The sequence below is a fragment of the Pongo pygmaeus genome, chromosome 20, assembly GCF_028885625.2.
Source record: "Pongo pygmaeus isolate AG05252 chromosome 20, NHGRI_mPonPyg2-v2.0_pri, whole genome shotgun sequence".
Lineage (NCBI taxonomy): Eukaryota > Metazoa > Chordata > Mammalia > Primates > Hominidae > Pongo > Pongo pygmaeus.
Window position 1 is genome coordinate 19,446,038 of NC_072393.2, and position 20,691 is coordinate 19,466,728.

Below are 20,691 nucleotides of genomic sequence, written 5' to 3' on the forward strand. Positions count from 1 at the left end.
AGGCAGGTCCCACTGACCACTGCCTGGGACCACCCCTGCTCTGTTCCCATCTCACTGTCATGACATGAAGCAGCTTATCAGCACCCTGGGCCTTCCAGGGGCTCAGAAGGGCCCCCAGCTGACAAAGTCACAGGCAAGAAAACAGCTGAGATGACCCAGGCCCATCCCCTCCACAGTTGGGGATGCCCTGACCTGAATCTAGGCAGTCAGGGAAATGTCCAGCAGCAAGTAGAGTGCCAGAAGCCACAGGGTAGCAAGGAAATATGTCCTTAGAGCAATGCCTTCAGACCACCGGGAAACGAGTGTCAGCTCACATTTTGGAGTGGTGCACAAAACTCTTTTGGATTAAAATGTCTCCACCTGTCTCTTCTAACTCTCACAGCCCACCAACCAAGAACTGTGCTGGAGGCAGCTGTGCTGACAGGCAGGCACTCACCTTTTGGCTCCTGGATGAGACACACTCTCTTGGGAGCTGGAATCATGCCAACCTTCAATGACTTGCTGCTGATCCTCTTCCGGGGGAAGCAGGTACCTGAGGAGGCCTGTGACAGGGCAGGTGCTCCAGCCAGGTCATCCTCGGCAGCCTCGCCAGGAAGGCCGTCGGCAGGGGTGCTGCCCTCAGACTTGCCCGCCCCTCCGGAAGCAGGGGTCTCCTCTCCCCCATCCTCATCGTCCTCGTCCTCCTCCTCAGGCATCACCTCTGGGCTCTCCAGCTCAGCCTCCCGCGGAGGGGGCTCGTCTTCAAACTCTCCTTCCCCTTCCATGAGGTCCACGGGGCTCTCCTGAGAACCCGCGGTGTCACCGCCACCAGTGTGAAGGTTGTGCGGAGATGACGTGAAACAAATTGATGGACATAGTTCAAACACTTTCTTTCGATAGAATTTGAAAGCAGAACTATTTTGGTCATGTAGAAACCTGGGGCACAGAGGAAATATACTGGGTAACCAGATGGAATCTCTGAACATTTTTATTTGCTGAAACTGCTGGGATTGTACCAAGGAAGGTGGAGGTGGGACAAGGGAAAGAATAACCTGACCGCTCTCTACGCAGCTATGGCTTGATGGTGCAGCCTCTCAACGATAGAAAATTTGAGGAGTACTAGTAACTTAATAAGGAGCTAGAATTCAAGAAGCCTAACTGCTTTCCAGGGGAGAGAGGCGGATGAACAAGGTATGCAGGGCTTGGGAAAATGCTGGAATAGAGATCTGGCCTGAGACCCATCTCACCCTTTCTGGTTACGTCACTGGCCTCTCTGGGCCTCCATGTGCCCATTTTGACTCTGGTTCCTCCCACGTATGAGAAGCATGGAGAGATGCCAGGAGGAGCTGCACAGTTACTGCTGGAACATGTGCACCATGGAGCTGTGAGGTGCCCCCCGAGGAGGCTCCTCACCCCTAGCACTTCCCGCTCTGGGGCCTGCAGTCCACCTACATGGGCGTGGAGATGAGGCCTCTCTGTGCCTCAGGGGTCTGGTGGCCACCTTGACTTGTAACCACAGCTATGAAGCTGTGGCTGGTATGAGAAACTTAAAACACTCCCAAAAGCACCAAAGTCCACTTGGACCAAAGGAAAAATGGCCTTCGTAAGGCAACTCAACCTCATAAATGTGCCAAGTCCCTCCAGTTAGCATATTAATATATCCCAATAAAATCCTGTTCTGAATCAGGGCAAGATGGTTCTAAAGTTCATAAAGAAAAATAATATGTAAGAGTATCTGGGAAAACTCTGAACAAGACTCATAAGGGGTTCCAGCCCCACCAAGCACTACAAAATGCCCCAAAGCCTCTAGAGTTAAACAGCATAGTAGTCCATAAGGCAGACCAAAGGAACAGAATAGAAAGACCAGAAACCCAGCATTCAATTAAGGTAACCTCTCAAACTACTGCGAAAAAGGGGTGGGTCTTTCAAAGAATGGTATTGGAAATAAAGCTGGACGGCTTTATAATTATTTATTATTATACATTTTTAGAGATGGGGTCTCACTCTGTCGTCCAGGCTAGAGTGCAGTGGTGTGATCACAGCTCACTGCAACCTCAAACTCCTGGGCTCAAGAAATCTTCCTACATCAGCCACCCAAGTAGTTAGGACCACAGGCAATGCCACTATACCAGGCTAACACAGACACACACATACACACACCACACACACACACACAACTGAATATCAGCGGAAACAAATGAATCTGGGCCGGGCATGGTGGCTCATGCCTCCCAGCACATTTTGGGAGGCTGAGGCAGGCGGATCACCGAGGTCAGGAGTCCAAGACTAGCCTGGCCAACATGGTGAAACCCCATCTCTACTAAAAATACAAAAATTAGCTGGGTGACACCTGTAATCTCAGCTACTTGGGAGTCTGAGGCAGGAGAATCGCTTGAACCCGAGAGGCAGAGGTTGCAGTGAGCCGAGATCGCGCCACTGCACTCCAGCCTGGGCGACAGAGTGAAATCCCATCTCAAAAATAAATAAACAAATAAAACGGATTGTATGACAACTTTATAACATAACCACACCCACAAAATGGATTAACTCAATGAGCTTGAGCACACTAGAATTACAATTTTTCTAAAGGAAAAAGAAACACAAAGTCATCTTGGCTCATTTACAAGCATGGCTGGATAGCGTCCAACACCTTGTCCAGTACCGTGGTCAGGATCCAGGGCTCTCCCTCCAGGGAAGGACAGGACAGAATCCTGAAGGACACTGCTCAGAAAAGGCTGTCACAGATGGGGAGGAATCACCCAAAACCCAACAAGTACTACAGCCCAAGTACCCAGGCTAATGCAAAATTCTCCTTTAAACTGTACTTTTCATTGAAAAAAAAGAAAAAGAAAACGACTGATGGGATGCCCCCAGCTGCCCTGCACTGAGCTGTCCTCCTTATCCAACCCTGCCAGAGGAAATCCCACATACACAGTGGACAGGCCTGACCCCAAGGTCTACAGGGCCCAGCAGCTCCCCAAGGCCACCACTGCCTGTAAAAGGAAAACCTGACTGTAAGCCTGGTCAGGCCTCCCGTCTGTAGGTAGTCAGTGCCCCACGAGGCAGGTGGTACCTTAGTGCAGGACCCAGTCATAAGCCAAGGCTGCGGAGGGGAGTAGGGCTTGGCTTGTGCAATCAGGTCCCAAACAAGTTGAAAGAGTATGTTCTGTCACCACTGAATCCCATAAATTCACTGAGAAATGCACGTTTTCAACTGTAATTTTAACTGGATGAAGGCATGACTGTCCAACAAGCTGGGACCAGCACAAGGAGTTGAGAGCCCCCTCAGTAGGGTTCTGGCTCAGTAATGGGAAGATGGGTGCCTCCCACTGGCAGCCTTTCTCTGGAGGAGGCATCTCAGATCACCCTGGGGAAAAACTCCAGGGGCAGTGCCGGCTCTTTGCCCAGGTTTTCTCGCCTACGGGTTGCATGCTTTTGAACCGAGCTCCACCTATCCGAGGAATGGAGAGGGCAAAGGTACCTGCTCCCAGCATGAGCACACCACGTTATCCCTGTGTAGAAGTGCCTGCTGTCCAGACCTGGGCAAGGGCCGACTATCACTACTATCACGCAGTGAGCAGCAAATCCTCACCTCTCTCCCCTCCCCTGGCCAACTCCTATTTAGCCTTTGGATGCAGATTAAATGTCCCTCTGGGGAGGCTTTTCCTGATGCCCCAGATGAAGGCAGGTCCCCTAGAACAGATTTTTTTTTTCTTTTTGAGATGGAGTTTTGCTCTTGTTGCCCAGGCTGGAGTGCAATGGCACGATCTTGGCTCACTGCAACCTCCGCCTCCCGAGTAGCTGGGATTACAGGCACCCGCCACCACGCCCGGCTAATTTTTTTTTCGTATAGAGACGGGGTTTCACTATGTTGGCAAGGCTGGTCTCAAATGCCTGACCTCATGATCCACCCGCCTCAGCCTCCCAAAGTGCTGGGATTACAAGCATGAGCCACCGCACCTGGCCTTTTTTTTTTTTTTTTTTCTTTGGCGATGAAGTCTCGCTCTGTTGCCCAGGCTGGAATGCAGTGGCTCAATCTCAGCTCACTGAAACCTCCGCCTCCCGGGTTTAAGCGATTCTCATGCCTCAGCCTCCCGAGCAGCTGGGATTACAGGTGCTTGCCACCATGCCCGGCTAATTTTTGTATTTTTGTAGAGATGGGGTTTTAGCATGGTGGCCAGGCTGGTCTCGAACTCCTGAACTCAGGTGATTAGAACAGATCTTTCTCCCTCAGGACCCTGGCTCAGCTGAAGTGAAGTCATGACTTACTCCTGGTATAACCCCCATGGTAGGAATGCATTGGCCAGGCTGTGGGCTGGCTCAGGACATGCTTGCGGCGTGAACACAATCAAATCTAAAGGGTGTAATGACCAGTTGCAGTGGAGCACACCTGTGGTCCCAGCTACTCTGGAGGCTGAAACAGGAAGATCACTTGAGCCCAGGAATTCGAATCCAGCCTGAGCAACATCCTTAGATGTTGTCTCTTTGAGAAAGAAAAAGATGTGATGAGACCCGGGGGGTACGTACCACAGGTCAGGGTTATCGGTGCTGTTTTCTATGCTGAATTGTTCGATCTCTGGTCCCACCTGGGCAACAAATCTAGCCAGTTTCTCTGCAGTCTCCATTGTCTTCATGTCAACTACAAAACATAAAGCACCTGTCAGGCATGACTTCTGAGCTGCTGCTCCCCGTGTAAACACTGCAGGGTTGTGGAGGCTGATTATAAAGATGGCCTGCATGTCCCCTCCCTGTAGCCTTGCCCTTCACCACATGTGGACTCTTTGTCACCAAGAAGTGAACTCTGTGTATCCCCACCTTGAATCAGGGCTGGTCCTGGGACTCACATCAGCTATAGAATGTGGTGGAAAAGCCCATTGCCAGTTCCAAGCCTGGGCCTTGGAGGACTTGAGTACTTCCACTGTCTCTCCTGAAGCCCCAATCCCAACTGCCAGGTGAACAAACATGGGCTGGCTGCTGGGGGGATGACAGGCATGTGGCCCAGCCACACCATCATCTCAGCTGACAGCCTGGACACCTGCCGCTGACCGCAGACATGTGTGGGCTAGCTCAGCAGATGACCAGGCCACTGGCAAATTCACAATACCGGACGCCTCCTGGTTTGTTTGTTTGTTTTTGAGACGGAGTCTTGCTCTGTCGCCCAGGCTGGAGTGCAGTGGTGAGATCTTGGCTCACTGCAACCTCTGCCTCGCGGGTTCAAGCGATTCTCCTGCCTCAGCCTCCCGAGTAGCTGGGACTACAGGCACATGCCACCACGCCCAGCTAATTTTTTGTATTTTTAGTAGAAATGGGGTTTCACCATGTTGCCCAGGCTGGTTGCAAACTCCTGAGCTCAGGCAATCCGCCCGCCTTGGCCTCCCAAAGTGCTGGGATTACAACTGTGAGCCACCACGCCCAGCTGATGCCTCCTGTTTTAAGCCACAGTTTGGAATGGCTCACGACACAGCAACACCTAAATAATGCAGCAGTCGTGGACATTTTTTTGCCCTCTCCTTCCCACTTAGTGCTTAGGAAGCACTGGCCAGAGAGCAGGCCTGTGGTACAGAGAGAAAGAAACAGCTAAGGTGACAGAAGAAACAGAAGGGGTGAAGTTAGTCGATTCAGAGGAAGCAGTGCAGGTCAGTGAACCCCAAGAACAGGAACTGTGGAGACCCTGGGGATGAGGAGGCAGAATGAGAGAACAAGGCAGCCCTGAAGACTATCAAGGGAGGCCAGGATATAACAGGACACGGGATCCCAAGTTCAGGCAACACACCGCCCACGGCCCCAGCAGCAGAACCCTGTCGGGGAGCACAGAGGCACGGGGCAGCACCTCATACCAGCTCCGCTCTCAGAAGAGGAGGAGGGAGCTTCAGGACTCGCATGCAGCTCTCTTGAGAAAGCAAGAGAGAAACCGCCAACATGTACACTTGTCCTGGCCAGGTCCCTAGAGCTTTTATCCACTGCCTTGCCTAGATTGCAGGCCCCCCCAATTCTAAAGAGACCCTGGAGATGGGAGAGTAGGGACTGGGGCCCAGAGGAGGGGAACAGGAGTGAGCACCCACTGTCAGCAGATGGGCAGGGAGAAGAGGTCTGAGGTGCTTCAGAGATGTCCACTCCTGCTGGCTTGGGGGATGGGCCTGAGGCTTCTAAGCTGGGGGCCTGAGGAGAAGGTCCGACTGGGTCTGGCGGGCAGTCCTTGGCAGCATCATTTCTGTCTGGCAGGGATGGTTTTGCCTGTGAGAGGCCTGGAGCCTGCCGGCCGTGGTGTTTCAGCCTGGTGCCTGAGGATAGGAGGGTCTGGGTCCCGGTGGTCGCTCTCCTCGCCTTCCAGCCCCGGAGCCCTTGAGCACGGAGGAGCCCCCGCCGCTGCCACGGAAGGAGTTTCTTCTTGAGGTTGCGGACAGCCCGGGCGTACAGCATCGCCCGCACCGCACACTCTGCCGAGGTCGGCTTCTGGTCGGCTCCTCGCAAGTTCTGGCTCATCCGCTGCATTTCTGCCAACTTCAGCTTGTAATATTTATACTCCAGACTATTTTCATCAGACAAAAACCTACATAACAAAACAAGCATAATGGGACATTTATGAAAACACCACCAGGTCCCAAATTGTTCCTGCAAACACAAACCCTTTCTAAGTGGCCAACTCCTCACTGTCCTCTGCTGTCTCAGAGGCTCTGCCTGGCTCTACTGAGGACCCAGAACTAGGCCCAAGACAGCTGCCCTGCTAAGAGTGACCACAGGGCAATCGGGAGTTTGAACTAAGTTCCTCCTTGATTTCCATCAGCAGCAGCCATGAGGGAGCTCCCAGCTCATGATGGCCTGGAAACACAAACCAGTCACCCTGGAGCCATAGCACCCTGGCAGGCAGAATTGACACCTTTTAAATGGCCCAGCCAGGATGAGTGCTCAGTGAGCTTTTGACTGCATCAAGGAAAGTGTGATGTGAACCATAAGAGAACATTAACCAAGGAGCCTGCGCCCCAGGTGTGAAATCTTATGACCCAGTCATCATGATGAGAACAGTAAAGAGAAGGTTGAGCTACATGTACTAACACAGAAAAATATTCAGCTGGGCGTGGTGGCTCACACCTGTAATCCCAGCACTTCGAGAGGCGGAGGCGGGAGGATTGCTTGAGCCCAGGAGTTCAAGACCAGTCTGGGCAACAAAACAAGATCCCATTTCCACAAAATAAAAAAATTAGCCAGTGTGGTGGTGCATGCCTGTAGTCTCAGCTACTCTGGAGGCTAAGGTGGGAGGATCACTTGAGCCCAGGAAGTCGAGAGGCTGTGGTGAGCTGTGAATGCACCGCTGCACTCCAGTCTGGGCAACAGAGCAAGACCCTGTCTTTAAAAAAAAAAAAAAATCCTTCTCCTTCTAGTGTCTTTACTTTTGCATCATTTTCCTTCTAGTTTCATGAGTTGATTACAGCTCACCGCAGCCTCGACCTTCTGGGTTCAGGTGATCCTCCCACCTCAGCCTCCCCAGTAGCTGGGACTACAGGCGCGCACCACCACGCCTGGCTAATTTTTGTATTTTTGGTTGAGAGGACATTTCACCATGTTGCCTAGGCCGATCTCAAACTCTTGGGCTCAAGTAGCCACACGTCTCAGCCTCCCAAAGTGCTGGGATTACAGGTGTGAGCTACTGCACCTGGCCCACTATTTCTAATAAATTCACCTGAAGTCACTCTTTCTCTTAAGTATTTTTATGACTGCATCTGGTATATAATGTTCTTCTTGCCACTTCCTTCTAAATTGCTTCTAATTTCAGTTCTGATTACCCTTCACTCAAAAGTTATTCAGAAACGTGTTTTATTTTGGTTGTTGCTGGTTTCTAGTTTGCTGTATTGGCATAATGTGGCCCATGTGAGTTTCCTGGGTGTGCTGCGATTTTCTCTGTGATTTCATACATAACAAACTTTTAAGATGGGTGTGGTGGCTCACGCCTGTAATCCCAGCACTTTGGGAGGCGGAAGCAGGTGGGTCGCTTGAGTCCAGGAGTTCAAGACCAGTCTGGACAACATGGCGAAACCCCATCTCTTTAAAAATAAATAAATAAATAAATAACCACCCCACAAAAAACATAACAGACTTTTGTGAATATTTGATTTCAGTTTGTGTTAAAGAAGAATATTGCTTAGTAAGTATGGCAGTATTTCAGGTGGCTTTCAGATTGTTTGATATTAAGTAGCGACATATCAGTTATTAGATGAGGTTCCAGATTACCAGTGACAAGCCAACTAGAAGTGAGGTGGCTGTGTGTTGCACAGCACTGGCAGCGCTGTGTGATGTGGCATGTCCCTGGCAGGCAGCTCCGTATACAAGCTCCAGTTGACACTGTTAGCCAGTTGAGGTCTGTCTGGACCTGAGAAAATGACTGAGTACTGGCTCCACTGCTGCCCTGGCACTCTGTTGGGCTAACGGTGGCATCCTGCAAGATCATGCCCTAACAAGCCATAGTGTTCAATTAAGAGAATGCTGACCAACATGGGCGCTCTGGTTCTCAAGTCAAACACAGCCCCAGCAAGGCAACTCCTCATCAAGGGCAGAGCACAGAATCAGGGCCAGGTGACCTGACTGCCCCAGTCACTCATGGCTCTGATGGCTTTCCTTGTTCCTGGACGGTTCTGATGCCAAGTGCAGTCCGAGGACGTCAGTCCCAAATGCATCTCCCAAGTTCCAGTGGAACATAACATCAAGAACAGAGAACACTCAACAAGCCAGTCTGCTGGCTTCAAATCTCAGCATAGCCACTTATTAGCTGGGAACCTTTCTGTGCCTCAGTTTCTCCATCTGTAAGACAGGGAAGATGATAAGCAGTAGCTACTTCATCATACAGCTGTGAGGCCTGTGTTATAAGCTTTTCACTATGAGGCAAGTGCTATGAAAACTGCCTAGCAGTCATTAACCGCTCAACAAATATTAGCAGATTGTCTCTGTTTATGCTCATTTCCTATGTTACAAAATCTTCTACAACCTTATTTGGATTACATCGTCTACCCATTTCAGAGAAACATTAATGTCTCCTACCATGGTTTTGGATTCATCCAATTCCTCTTATGGTTTTGGACTTAAATGATTTTTTTTTTTTTTTTTTTTTGGAGACGGAGTCTTGCTCTGTCACCCAGGCTGGAGTACAGTGGCGCAATCTCGGATCACTGCAACCTCTGCCTCCTGGATTCAAGCGATTCTCCAGCCTCATCCTCCCGAGTAGCTGGGATTATAGGCACCCGCCACCATGCCCAGCTAATTTTTGTATTTTTTTTAGTAGAGATAGGGTTTCACCATGTTGGCCAGGCTAGTCTTGAACTCCTGATCTCAGGTGATCTGCTCACCTCGGCCTCCCAAAGTGCTGGGATTACAGGCGTGAGCCACCGCACCCAGCTCTGGACTTAAATGATTTCTAAAGGTTGTTTATTTACATAGCTCAAAGCTATGTAGTGCAGGCACCAAGATTCACAATCTATATGTTCGTGATGACTTTCCCTTTTATCAGGAACTTCTTTTGCTCCTTTTAGTGCTGTTCTCCTTAAAGTCTTTTTTGCCTAAACAATTCTCTATATCCTTTCTTTTTGGTAGCGTTCACCTGCTATGCAATTTCCCATCTCTGTGTTTTCCAATTCCTGTGTTTTTGCTTCTTTCTCTCTATAGTAGTATGGAAGTTATAGACCCCACTTCTGTTCCTTTAATGGCTAATCAACACACACACCTAAACTCTTATTTTGTATCAATATCCAGAATTGCCCTTTAGCTCTATCCTCATGTCAAACAAGACAAAGGCCTGCACACCTGCCTCCCTCCTTCCCCTTGTACCTCACATATTTAGATCATCTGGGATTTTAGTTTCTTTTATTTCACCCCAAACATCAATTATTTAGATTTTATGTTAACTTTCGGGTGCTTGGACAATCCTGCTGAGGCTAGACCACAGGGATTCTTACCCACTTGTTTTCCTGAGTGTGTGAACATGTAGGACCTGGTGGGCTCTCCCTGGAGAGCATGGTCAGGGCTGGCCGACTCTCAGGGGACAATTTAGAAGATGAGAGAAAACAAAGTATGACATATTCCTTCAGCTTTATATCCTGCACTGTTGTGATCATTTTCTAGGCTTGATGCTTTGCACTCTCTCATAGAAAAGGACGGAAGCCTGCCCCTTGGTGTTCCAAACAAGGAAGCAAAGCCACAGTGGATGTGTCTGTCTATACTTCTGATTGATTCATTGATTGATTTGAGACGGTGTTTTGCTCTTGTCGCCCAGGCTGGAGTGCAGTGGTGCGATCTCAGCTCACTGCAGCCTCTGCCTCCTGGGTTCAAGTGATTCTCCTGCTTCAGCCTCCTGAGTAGCTGGGAGTATAGGCAGCCACCACCATGCCCAGCTAATTTTTGTATTTTTAGTAGAGCTGGGGTTTTATTATGTTGGCCAGGCTGGTCTCAAACTCCTGACCTCATGGGGCCCACTCGCCTCGGCTTCCCAAAGTGGTGGGATTACAGGTGTGAGCAACCGCACCTGGCCCTTCTGACATCTTTAGTGCACGACATGAGACAGGTCACCTCAGTAAAGAGGCAATGGCCAGTTCTGTCCACAAGGCTCCAATGGGAACAAATCATGCTTGTGGGGTGTGAGGGTGGAAAGTCTCAAATCTCTGCTGGCCCTCAGAGGGTGGAGATAAGAAGCCCTTCTTATATCTGCCTCCTAGAGGTCTGACTTTTTCACTTGCTAACTAATAAAAAGAATTTATTAAGGCTGGGCGTGATGGCTCATGCCTGTAACCCCAGTGCTCTGGGGGATCGCTTGAGCCCAGGAGTTAGACACCAGCCTGGGCAACATAGCAAAAACTCATTTCTTAAAAAAAAAAAAAAAAAAAAAAAAAAAAAAAGCTGATAGCTGAATGTGGTGGTGTACTCCTGCAGTCTCAGCTACTTGGGAGGCTGAGGCAGGGGGATTTTGTGAGCCCAGGTTGAGGCTGCAGTGAACTATGATCATGCCACTGTGCTCCAGCCTGGGCAACAGAATGAGATCTCATCTCTTAAAAAAAAAAGAACTTATTAATCCACATATATCTTCATAGAATGTCAATGGTCATGCATAAAACTGTTCAGTCAAGAAAAAGCAACATAGGCTTATTAAGAGATACAGAGGCAGGCCAGGCGCGGTGGCTCATGCTTGTAATCCCAGCGCTTTGGGAGGCCGAGGCAGGAGGATCATGAGGTCAGGAGATCGAGACCATTCTGGCTAACATGGTGAAATCCCGTTTCTACTAAAAATACAAAAAAATTAGCCAGGTGTGGTGGCGGGTGCCTGTAGTCCCAGCTACTAGGGAGGCTGAGGCAGGAGAATGGTGTGAACCAGGGAAGCAGAGCTTGCAGTGAGCCAAAATCGCACCACTGCACTCCGGCCTGGGGGACAGAGTGAGACTCCGTCTCAAAAAATAAATAAATAAATAAAAAATAAAAAGAGATACAGAGGTAGCCGTGAGAAGTAATTTGAAGAACTAAGTGACTGCCTTCAAGGAAGTGGAACGTGGAAACAGGTCACAGCAGAAACATTTGGCTTTTCATTATGCGTTCAACTGACTGTTTTGTTAAATACAACATACTAGGAGCATTTTGACTTAAGAATTCAAACATGCACACCAGAAACCTAAGTTTAGCAGTTTCTTTACTTATTGCTGTGCTTTTGTATCACACTCTTTCCTCTTACAGTCTCTTGGTAATTCCTTCTTTTTTTTTTGAGACAGAGTCTTGCTCTGTCGTACCCAGGCTGGAGTGCAGTGGTGAGATCTTGGCTCACTGCAACCTCTGCCTCCTGGGTTCAAGTGATTCTCGTGCCTCAGTCTCCCAAGTAGCTGGGATTACAGGCGCCTGCCACCACGCCCGGCTAATTTTTTGTATTTTTAGTAGAGACAGGGTTTCACCATGTTGGCCAGGCTGGTCTCGAACTCCTAACCTCAAGTCATCTGTCCCCCTCGGTCTCCCAAAGGGTTGGGATTACAGGCGTGAGCCACCGCACCCGGCCAGGTAATTCCTTGTGAAGGAGTTTTTGGATTATAAAGTCTCTGGGACCAACTCCTAAATCTGTCCTTCTTCAGGATCTATTCTATCAGCCAACCGCTGAGATTTTTATTTCAATCTATTTTTCATTTCCAAGATCCTTAATAGGATCGTTTTCATAGCAACCAGTGTCTGTTTCATGGATACAATATACTCTTATTACCTGAGACTATTCATTACACATACATATTTATAGACTACACCTCCTCTTTCTCATAGTAACTCTGTCTTCTAGGGTGTCAGGAGTTGGTTGAGTTTGGTGATTCTCTTTCATGATACTGGTTTACCTCAAATATCAGTTCTTAGTTTGATGCTTATTTCTGGGACTACAGGCACCCGCCACCAGGCGCAGCTAATTTTTTTTGTATTTTTAGTAGAGACAGGGTTTCACTGTGTTCACCAGGATGGTCTTGATCTCCTGACCTCGTGATCCACCCACCTTACAGGTGTGAGCCACCACGCTCGGCCGCTTATTTCTGATTTTGTATCCTGCCCTGCCCCCTATCCAAACACACCCCTGACTCTGGCTTCTGTCTGCTGCCCCTGGTTATCAGTGGTCATGAGACCACTGGGCCATGTGCAGGGGTCATGGGGCAGAGGCACCAGCCCCCAGTCCTCTCAGGGCCTCCTATTCCTCCAGCCTAATCACCTTATCAACCACCTGTAAAGTGCCCCTGGGCCTTCTAAGTCTGGATGCCTTCTTACCAAGAGGGTCGGTATCTGCTTGCATCTGTCAATCTGACAATCCTTCAACATGCACACTGGTTCAGACCACAGACCCTGGATTTGAATCTCAACTCTGCCTCTTACTAGTTGTGGATCCTCAAGGCAAGAGGGCTCTTGGAGCCTCAAAGTTTCTTGTCTGTAAAATAAGCATAGCAATAGACCTGCTAGGATTCAACCAGCTAGTGCTTAAATCAGTAATGTGCTTAGAACAGTACCAACTGCACAGAAGGCACAAGTGTTTATTAAATAAAAAGTATTCAATAAATGATGCTGGGACAATTAGGTTATTTGGGAATTTTTAACTTTTAAGTTACATGCCTATCTCATTCAATACATGAAAATAATCCAAACTCAAGAATTTTGTAAAAATAAAACCACAATAAGCTCCAACTTTCCTCTTGGTAAATCATTGTGGGTAGGACCAAAGACATAGAAACGTATGCTTTTCAAGCATCTTTAGTAATTACAACAGCAAGAATAGCAAGTCCAGTATGGGTACAATCTGACTACCAAAAAGGGCACACTCAGGAGGTCAAGGCTGCAGTGGGCTGTGATAGTGCCCCTGCATTGCAGCCCGGGCAACAGAGTGAGATCCCGTCCCTAACAAAAACAGAAAACAAAAGAGGGCACAGCACACTTACAGAGTAGCAGTGAGAGGGTCAATTAGCACAGATAACCTATGGAGAGTAATCTGATGATAAACATCAATGGTCTCCATCAGGGGCAGCTCTGCCTGCCATGGGACACCAGGCAGTGTCTGGATGTATTCTGGGTTGTTACTAGTGAGACAGAAGGTCCTACTAACATCAAACGGATAGAGGCCACAGATGCTGCTAAACAGCCTGCAAGGTCCAGGACAGCTCCAACCCTAATACAGAATGATCCAGCCTCAGTGCTGCAGCTGAGGCCAGGCACGGTGGCTCACACTTGTAATCCCAGCACTTTGGGAGGCCGAGGCAGGAGGATCGCATGATTTCAGGAGTTCAAGACCATCCTGGGCAACATGGTGAAACCCCGTCTCTACTAAAATACAAAAAATTAGCTGGGTGTGGTGGTGGGCACCTGTAATCCCAGTTACTTGGGAGGCCGAGGCACAAGAATTGCTTGAACCCGGGAAACAGAGGTTGCAGTGAGCCGAGATCGCACCACTGTACTCCAGCCTGGCAACAGAGCGAGGTTCTGTTAAAAAAAAAAATAATAAAAATAAAAAGTGCTGCAGCTGAGAAACTGACATAAATCAAAAGCCTCTAACATGAGCTTTAACCCAGCAGTTTCACTCCCAGATATCATAATAAACTGCCAGAAAGGTAGGCAGAAATACAATCAAAGCACTGATCATCACCCCCTTTTTTTTTTTTTTTAAAGAAATGGTGTCTCGGCCCAGTGCAGTGGCTCACACCTGTAATCCCAGCACTTTGGGAGGCCAAGGCAGGTGGGTCACCTGAGGTCAGGAGTTCGAGACCAACCTGGCCAACATGGTGAAACCCCATTTCTATTAAAATACACAGATTTGAGACCTTCCACCCTCACACCCCACAACCATTATTTGTTCCCATTGGAGCCCTGTGGACAGAACTGGCCATTGCCTCTTTGCTGAGGTGACCTGCCTCATGTTGTGCACCTATAATCCCAGCTACTTGGGAGGCTGAGGTATGAGAATCGCTTGAACTCAGGAGACGGAGGTTGCAGTAAGCCAAGATTGCGCCACTGTACTCCAACCTGGGTGACAGAGCGAGACTCTTTCTCTGGCCTGTTCTTTACTTTCTCTAATAAGAAAGTACTATATTTAGGATGCAAACTGTAATTTTAATAAGTTGTTTGGCCGGGCGCGGTGGCTCACGCCTGTAATCCCAGCACTTTGGGAGGCTGAGGCAGGTGGATCACAAGGTCAGGAGATCGAGACCATCCTGGCTAACACTGTGAAACCCCATCTCTACTAAAAATACAAAAAATAGCCGGGCGTGGTGGCGGGCTCCTGTAGTTCCAGCTACTTGGGAGGCTGAGGCAGGAGAAAGGCATGAACCTGGGAGGTGGAGGTTGCAGTGAGCCGAGATCGCGCCACTGCACTCCAGCCTGGGCGACAGACCGAGACTCCGTCTCAAAAAAAAAAAAAAAAAAGTTGTTCTATTTACATAAAGAGGCAATTAAGCAAAAGACAGTTTAACAAATATTAGCAATAAATTACAAACAACTGCAATGATGTATTACTAATCTTACTACCCTCACTCTGTATTCTCTGCATGCACATCTCATTGCATCCTTAAAACAGCCCAGCAGGGACTTGGAGCTGTAGTCACAGGTGAGAGAAGGCTACCCACCCAGCTGGCCTACCACTGGTCTGCAGCAGAGCTGGGGCTTGCTGAACCCACATAAATCTGAGCCACCCTCATGCTCTTCTCACTGGAGAACACCAAACACCACTTGCTCAAGTATCTCACCCTCTGCTCTCAACACCATCAGAGTGACCCAAATTTTGCCATATACTCCATGAGAGGGATTCACAGGGTGGACATTTAAAGACCTACCAGTAAGCAGGGTCCTCTTTGAGAAGAGTTCTCTCTTTGGGAGACAGGCCACCTTCGATGACACGTTTCACAAGCTGGTCAATGATGCCCACTACCCTGTGATCTGCTCGCTGGGGGACAGCTGGAACACACAGAACAGCTTTTCTGAGAAATACGCTGAATGTGGCCTCTGGGAAGACGAGGATAGTTGAGTAGTTGGGGGCTTAGCGCTGAACCCAAGCAGGCATCAACAACCGAAATCCTCATTCACAAGACACCAGCATTGAAAAAAGGAAAACCACCAATATGGAAAATCTCCTCCTAAAAAATGTAACAGTATAACCACTAGGAGAGAAACAGTTACAGCTTTCAATGACTGGACAGAGCAATTTATGTATCTGCTCTAGAAAAAGAAAGATATATAGCAATTTGATACCATTTTTCACATATTACTTAATAATTTGAGTATTCATAACATTAAAGTGGAAAATATAAATATCTAGTATAAAATATACAAAAATGTCTCTAGGTTATGGTTCTCAATATAAAGGTGGGAATAAAAAATATAAATATGGATACATAGAAAAAAGACTATAAGGAAATATGTTAACAGAGGTTATAGGGGGTAGAATTATCAGGAATTTCATTTTCCTTATGCTTTACCTTAAAAAAAAAAACTTGTGTTTTGTAATCAGAAAATATATATATCAATTCACAAAAAACTTTCTCCAATTAAAAAAAAAAAAAAAGGTCAGCTGGGCATGATGGCTCATACCTGTAATCCCAGCACTTTGGGAGGCCGAGTGGGGTGGATTGCCTGAGCTCAGGAGTTCGAGACCAGCCTGGGCAACATGGTGAAACTCCATCTCTACTAAAATAAAAAAAAAAAAAAAAAAAAAAATTAGCCGGGCATGGCGGCATGCACCTATAGTCCCAGCTACTTGGGAGGCTGAGGCAGGAGAATTGCTTGAACCCGGGAGGCAGAGGTTGCAGTGAGCCAAGATCGTGCCACTGCACTCCAGCCAGGCGACAGAGCGAGACTCCATCTCAAAAAAAAAAAAAAAAAAAAAAAAAAAGTCAATGATCCCAAATTACATGTTCACAGAAAATATCTGCTGAATGTATAAGAAACAAATTTTGGCCAGGCACAGTGGCTCACGCCTGTAATACCAGCACTTTGGGAGGCCAAGGCAGGTGGATCACGAGGTCAGGAGATCGAGACCAGCCTGGTTAACACGGTGAAACTCCATCTCTACTAAAAAAATACAAAAAAATTAGCTGGGCATGGTGATGGGTGCCTGTAGTCTCAGCTACTCGGGAGGCTGAGGCAGGAGAACAGCGTGAACCCGGGAGGTGGAGCTTGCAGTGAGCCGAGATTGCGCCACTGCACTCCAGCCTGAGCATCAGAGTGAGACCCCGTCTCAAAAAAAAAAAAAAAGACAGATTTTTTCTTTTTTGAGATGGGGTCTCACTCTGTTGCCCAGGCTGAAGTGCAGTGGTCCCACGAGAGCTCACTGCAGCCTCGAACTCCTAGGCTCAAGCAATTCTCAGGCCTCAGCCTCCCAAGTAGCTGGGATTACAGACATGCGCCACCACGTCTGGCTTTTTTTATTTTTTTGTAGAGACGAGGCTTCACCATATTGCTCAGGCTGGTCTCCAATTCTTCGGCTCAAGAGATCCACCCTCCTCTACCTCCCAAAGTGCTGGGATTATAGGCATGAGCCACCATGCCCTGCCCAAAATATTTTTTAAAGTGTGAATTTCCTCCAATATGACTTTAAATTTACAATGCTGCCAGCAACACAGAACATGTTTCTTCGAATGGTAAGATTGTTTAGTTTCCTAATAATTGGCTAGTTTTAAAAGTACAGAATGCTGGCCGGGCACGGTGGTTCATGCCTGTAATCCCAGCACTTTGGGAGGCCAAGGCGGGTGGATCCCCTGAGGTCAGGAGTTCGAGACCAGCCTGACCAACATGGAGAAACCCCGTCTCTACTAAAAATACAAAATTAGCCAGGTGTGGTGGCACATGCCTGTAATCCCAGCTACTAGGGAGGCTGAGGCAGGAGAATCGCTTGAACCTGGGAGGCGGAGATTGCGGTGAGCTGAGATCATGCCATTGCACTCCAGCCTGGGCAACAAGAGCGAAACTCCATCTCAAAAAAAAAAAAAAAAAAAAAAAAGCAAAGAATGGTCTATTTGTTGTTCAGCCATTCAATTAGAATCACTGCTGAACTAGCGAGGTTTTCCAGTTTGTTCTGTAAATGATTGCATAGTCCTGTGCCCATCTGTGTCCATGTTGCAGCTTTGAGCTTAAACACTAGTGTGAGCTCCTCACACATGATGAGTCAATCCTTCAACTGCCACGTTATTCCAAGTATGTCCCCTATTAAACTGCCTTTTTTTCATGGCTCTCTTTTTACAGAGCTACTAGTTTTACATGATTTTACAAAAGATGTTGAGGTTTACAGTCAGCAATGAAATTTAGGGACCCCTGCAAATTTGGTCATCTTTAGCTAGGATGACCATGAACAAGGGTCAGAAAGTGGGTCACAGCTTTGGTCCAGCAATCCTACTCCTGAGAATGTATCCTTTCAAGGAGAATTAAAAAAAAAAAAAAAAAAAACTAATAGTAATAACCAAAGCATTCAAACAAAGATGTCATTCCAGCTTTTTTTTTTTTTTTTCTAGACGGACTTTTGCTCATCACCCAGGCTGGAGTGGAGTGGTGCGCTCTAGGCTCACTGCAACTTCCACTCCCCAAGTTCAAGCACCTCTCCTGCCTCAGCCTCCCAAGTAGCTGGGATTATAGGCGTGTGCCACCACGCCAGGCTAATTTTTGATTTTTAGTAGAGACAGGTTTTGTCATGTTGGCCAGGATGGTCTCGAACTCCTGACCTCAGGTGATCCACCTGCCTCAGCCTCCCAAAGTGTTGGGATTACAGGTGTGAACGACTGCGCCCGGCCCATTCCAGCACTCCTTTTTTTCTTTTTTTTGGAGACAGAGTCTTGCTCTGTCGCCAGGCTGGAGAGCAGTGGCAAGATCTCGGCTCACTGCAACCTCCGCCTCCTGGGTTCAAGCGATTATCCTGCCTCAGCCTTCCGAGTAGCTGGGACTACAGGCACATGCCATCACACCCGACTAATTTTTTGTATTTTTAGTAGAGACGGGGTTTCACCATGTTAGCCAGGATGGTCTCGATCTCCTGACCTCGTGATCTGCCCGCCTCGGCCTCCCAAAGTGCTGGGATTATAGGCATGAGCCACTGCGCCTGGCCCATTCCAGCATTTCTAACAGGAACATAAGCAGCGGTGGGGCAGCCTCATGAGATATGGGCCCTGCCGCCATCTATCCCGCTATCCAGACAGGGAACTGAGGCTTGCAGATGCCAACTACATGTGAACCCAGGTTTGTCTGGCTTCAGAAACCTCTAGTAAAAGGCAGCATGAGTCCAGCATCAAGGGAAAGGTGAGGTAATTTACATTAGGTCAATATCAGGATGTAGCAAAGGCTGTGGAAACAAAGAGGGCTTTCTGGCAATCACGTAGAAGAGCAGGCGGTAGCATTTTCAGTCCAGCATGCCTGCAACTGCAGGAAAGCAGGGGGAACATCGAAGACTGTGGGAGGGTAAGTGGGTGGGTTATAACCACTTTAGGTTATGGGTGACTTTTCTTCCTTCATACAGTATGCCATCACTTTGTGAGGGCTTGGTGAGTAGGGTCCCTTCAGCCCTGAGCCTACCTCTGGAAGGATCCCTCTCTGGGAGTAGGTGTGGCCACCTGTAGGTGGTGGGACCTATCCAGTGTCTAGTGCCATTGGGGCTTCATGAGGGTGGTGAAAGAACAAAGAAACTCAGGAACAAATGAGACTTCCCCACTGGGCTGGGGGCAATGGAAGGTGAAAACCACGTCAGTGGGAAAAGTGCTTTCTCCCTATCACAAGAGTTAAGACAGCATGGTTACCATGTATGCTCGTGACCTCTGGGATGTCTGGGCTGTGAGAGTCCATTCTGGGAGCTTAGGAGGAAGGAAGAGGGAAACCAAACAGCTCATCAAATCTATGTCTCCTCCTTGGCCTTTTCCTCTCACCAGAAAGCCAATGATAACTGCTAATTAGCAGGTGTACTTAAGTGATTCACCAACTTTAGCCAGTCTACAAGAGTAGGGCGAAAAGGTGTATCCACTATGTGGAATGACATGGTTGGTCCCTACACATCCCCCAATACAGCTCAAGCACGACCTCTCCAACTTTCCAGGCTGGACTGGAGCCTCTCCTGTGTCACTTTAATTCTAGCACAGGGGTGACTGTTTTTTTGTTTTGGTTTATTGAGAGAGAGTGATGCTAGCCCAGGCTGGAGTGCGGTGGCTATTCACAGATGCAATCATAGGTCACTGCAGCCTTGAACTCCTGGCCTCAAGCAATCCTCCCTCCTCAGCCTCCCGAGTAGCTGGGATTACAGACATGTGCTACCACCCCTGGCTCACGAGCGACTGGACTTTGTGATTTTCTTCCCTCAGGAGCCTGGGGATTCCTCAGAGACAGTGCTCTGTGTCTTTTCTCCCTTTTAGTAATACCTTGTGGGGACATGTTGGAACAAGGGTTCCAGGCCAGGTGCAGTGACTCACACCTATAATCCCAGCACTTTGGGAGGCTGAGGCGGGTAGATCACTTGAGCTCAGGAGTTCGAGACCAGTCTGGGCAACATGATTCTCTACAAAAAAAGTTAGCCAGGCATGGTGGTACATGCCTATAGTCCCAGCTACTCAGGAGGCTGAGGTGGAAGGATCACTTGAGCCCAGGAGGTCGGGGCTGCAGTGAGCCGTGATCATGCCACTACACTCCAGCCTGGGTGACAGAGCATGACCCTGTCTCAGAAAAACAAAAACAAGGAAAGAAAGTCAATCCTTCTTTTTTTCAAAGGTTGAAAAGAAAAAAAAAAGGAACAAGGGTTCTTAACCTTGGCTGCAGAAAGGTACGAATCCCCCGGAAGATACAGGTAAAATTGTGTATGAATAGATGAGCATTTTTTCTGGCAATGGCCACAGCTTTCTACCAAATTCCCAGAGAGGTATTTGACCTAAAAATGTCTAAAGATTTTTGTTTTTTTGAGACAGAGTCTTGCTCTGTCACCCAGGTTGGAGTGCAGTGGGGTGATCTCAGCTCACTGAAACCTCCGCCTCCCAGGTCCAAGTGGATTCTCCTGCCTCAGCCTCCCAAGTAGCTGGGATTTCAGGTGCGTGCCACCACACCCTGCTAGTTTTTGTATTTTTAGTAGAGATGGGGTTTCACCATGTTGGCCAGGCTGGTCTCAAACTCTTGGTCTCAAGCGATCCGCCACCTCAGCCTCCCAAAGTGCTGGGATTACAGGTGTGTGCATCACACCCGGCTGTCTAAAGACTTCTATAGTAAACAGCAGATTCCTAATAGACA

At 48.3% G+C, this 20,691-nt stretch overlaps 1 protein-coding gene across 46 annotated transcripts in view; it reads right to left on the minus strand.

Moving 5' to 3' along the window:
- The window catches only part of SUGP2 (SURP and G-patch domain containing 2), a 42,570-nt gene that overhangs the window by 12,811 nt on the left and 9,068 nt on the right, over positions 1-20,691 (minus strand). For 25 of the 46 annotated variants that reach the window (XR_010125068.1, XR_010125066.1, XR_010125065.1 and 22 more), the window contains exons 4-8: positions 16,036-16,131; positions 15,282-15,402; positions 6,042-6,529; positions 4,507-4,618; positions 437-915 (exon numbers count right to left, since the gene is read on the minus strand). Coding sequence is in view for 12 of the 46 variants with exons in the window: in XM_063658785.1 (XP_063514855.1) it covers positions 437-915; positions 4,507-4,618; positions 6,042-6,529; positions 15,282-15,402; positions 16,036-16,131 (1,296 nt within the window). In the remaining 34 variants the exon portion in view is untranslated. The remainder of the gene's footprint in view (positions 1-436; positions 916-4,506; positions 4,619-6,041; positions 6,530-15,281; positions 15,403-16,035; positions 16,132-20,691) is intronic. The other 21 variants (XR_008495834.2, XR_008495839.2, XR_008495835.2 and 18 more) reach the window with 1 other exon arrangement.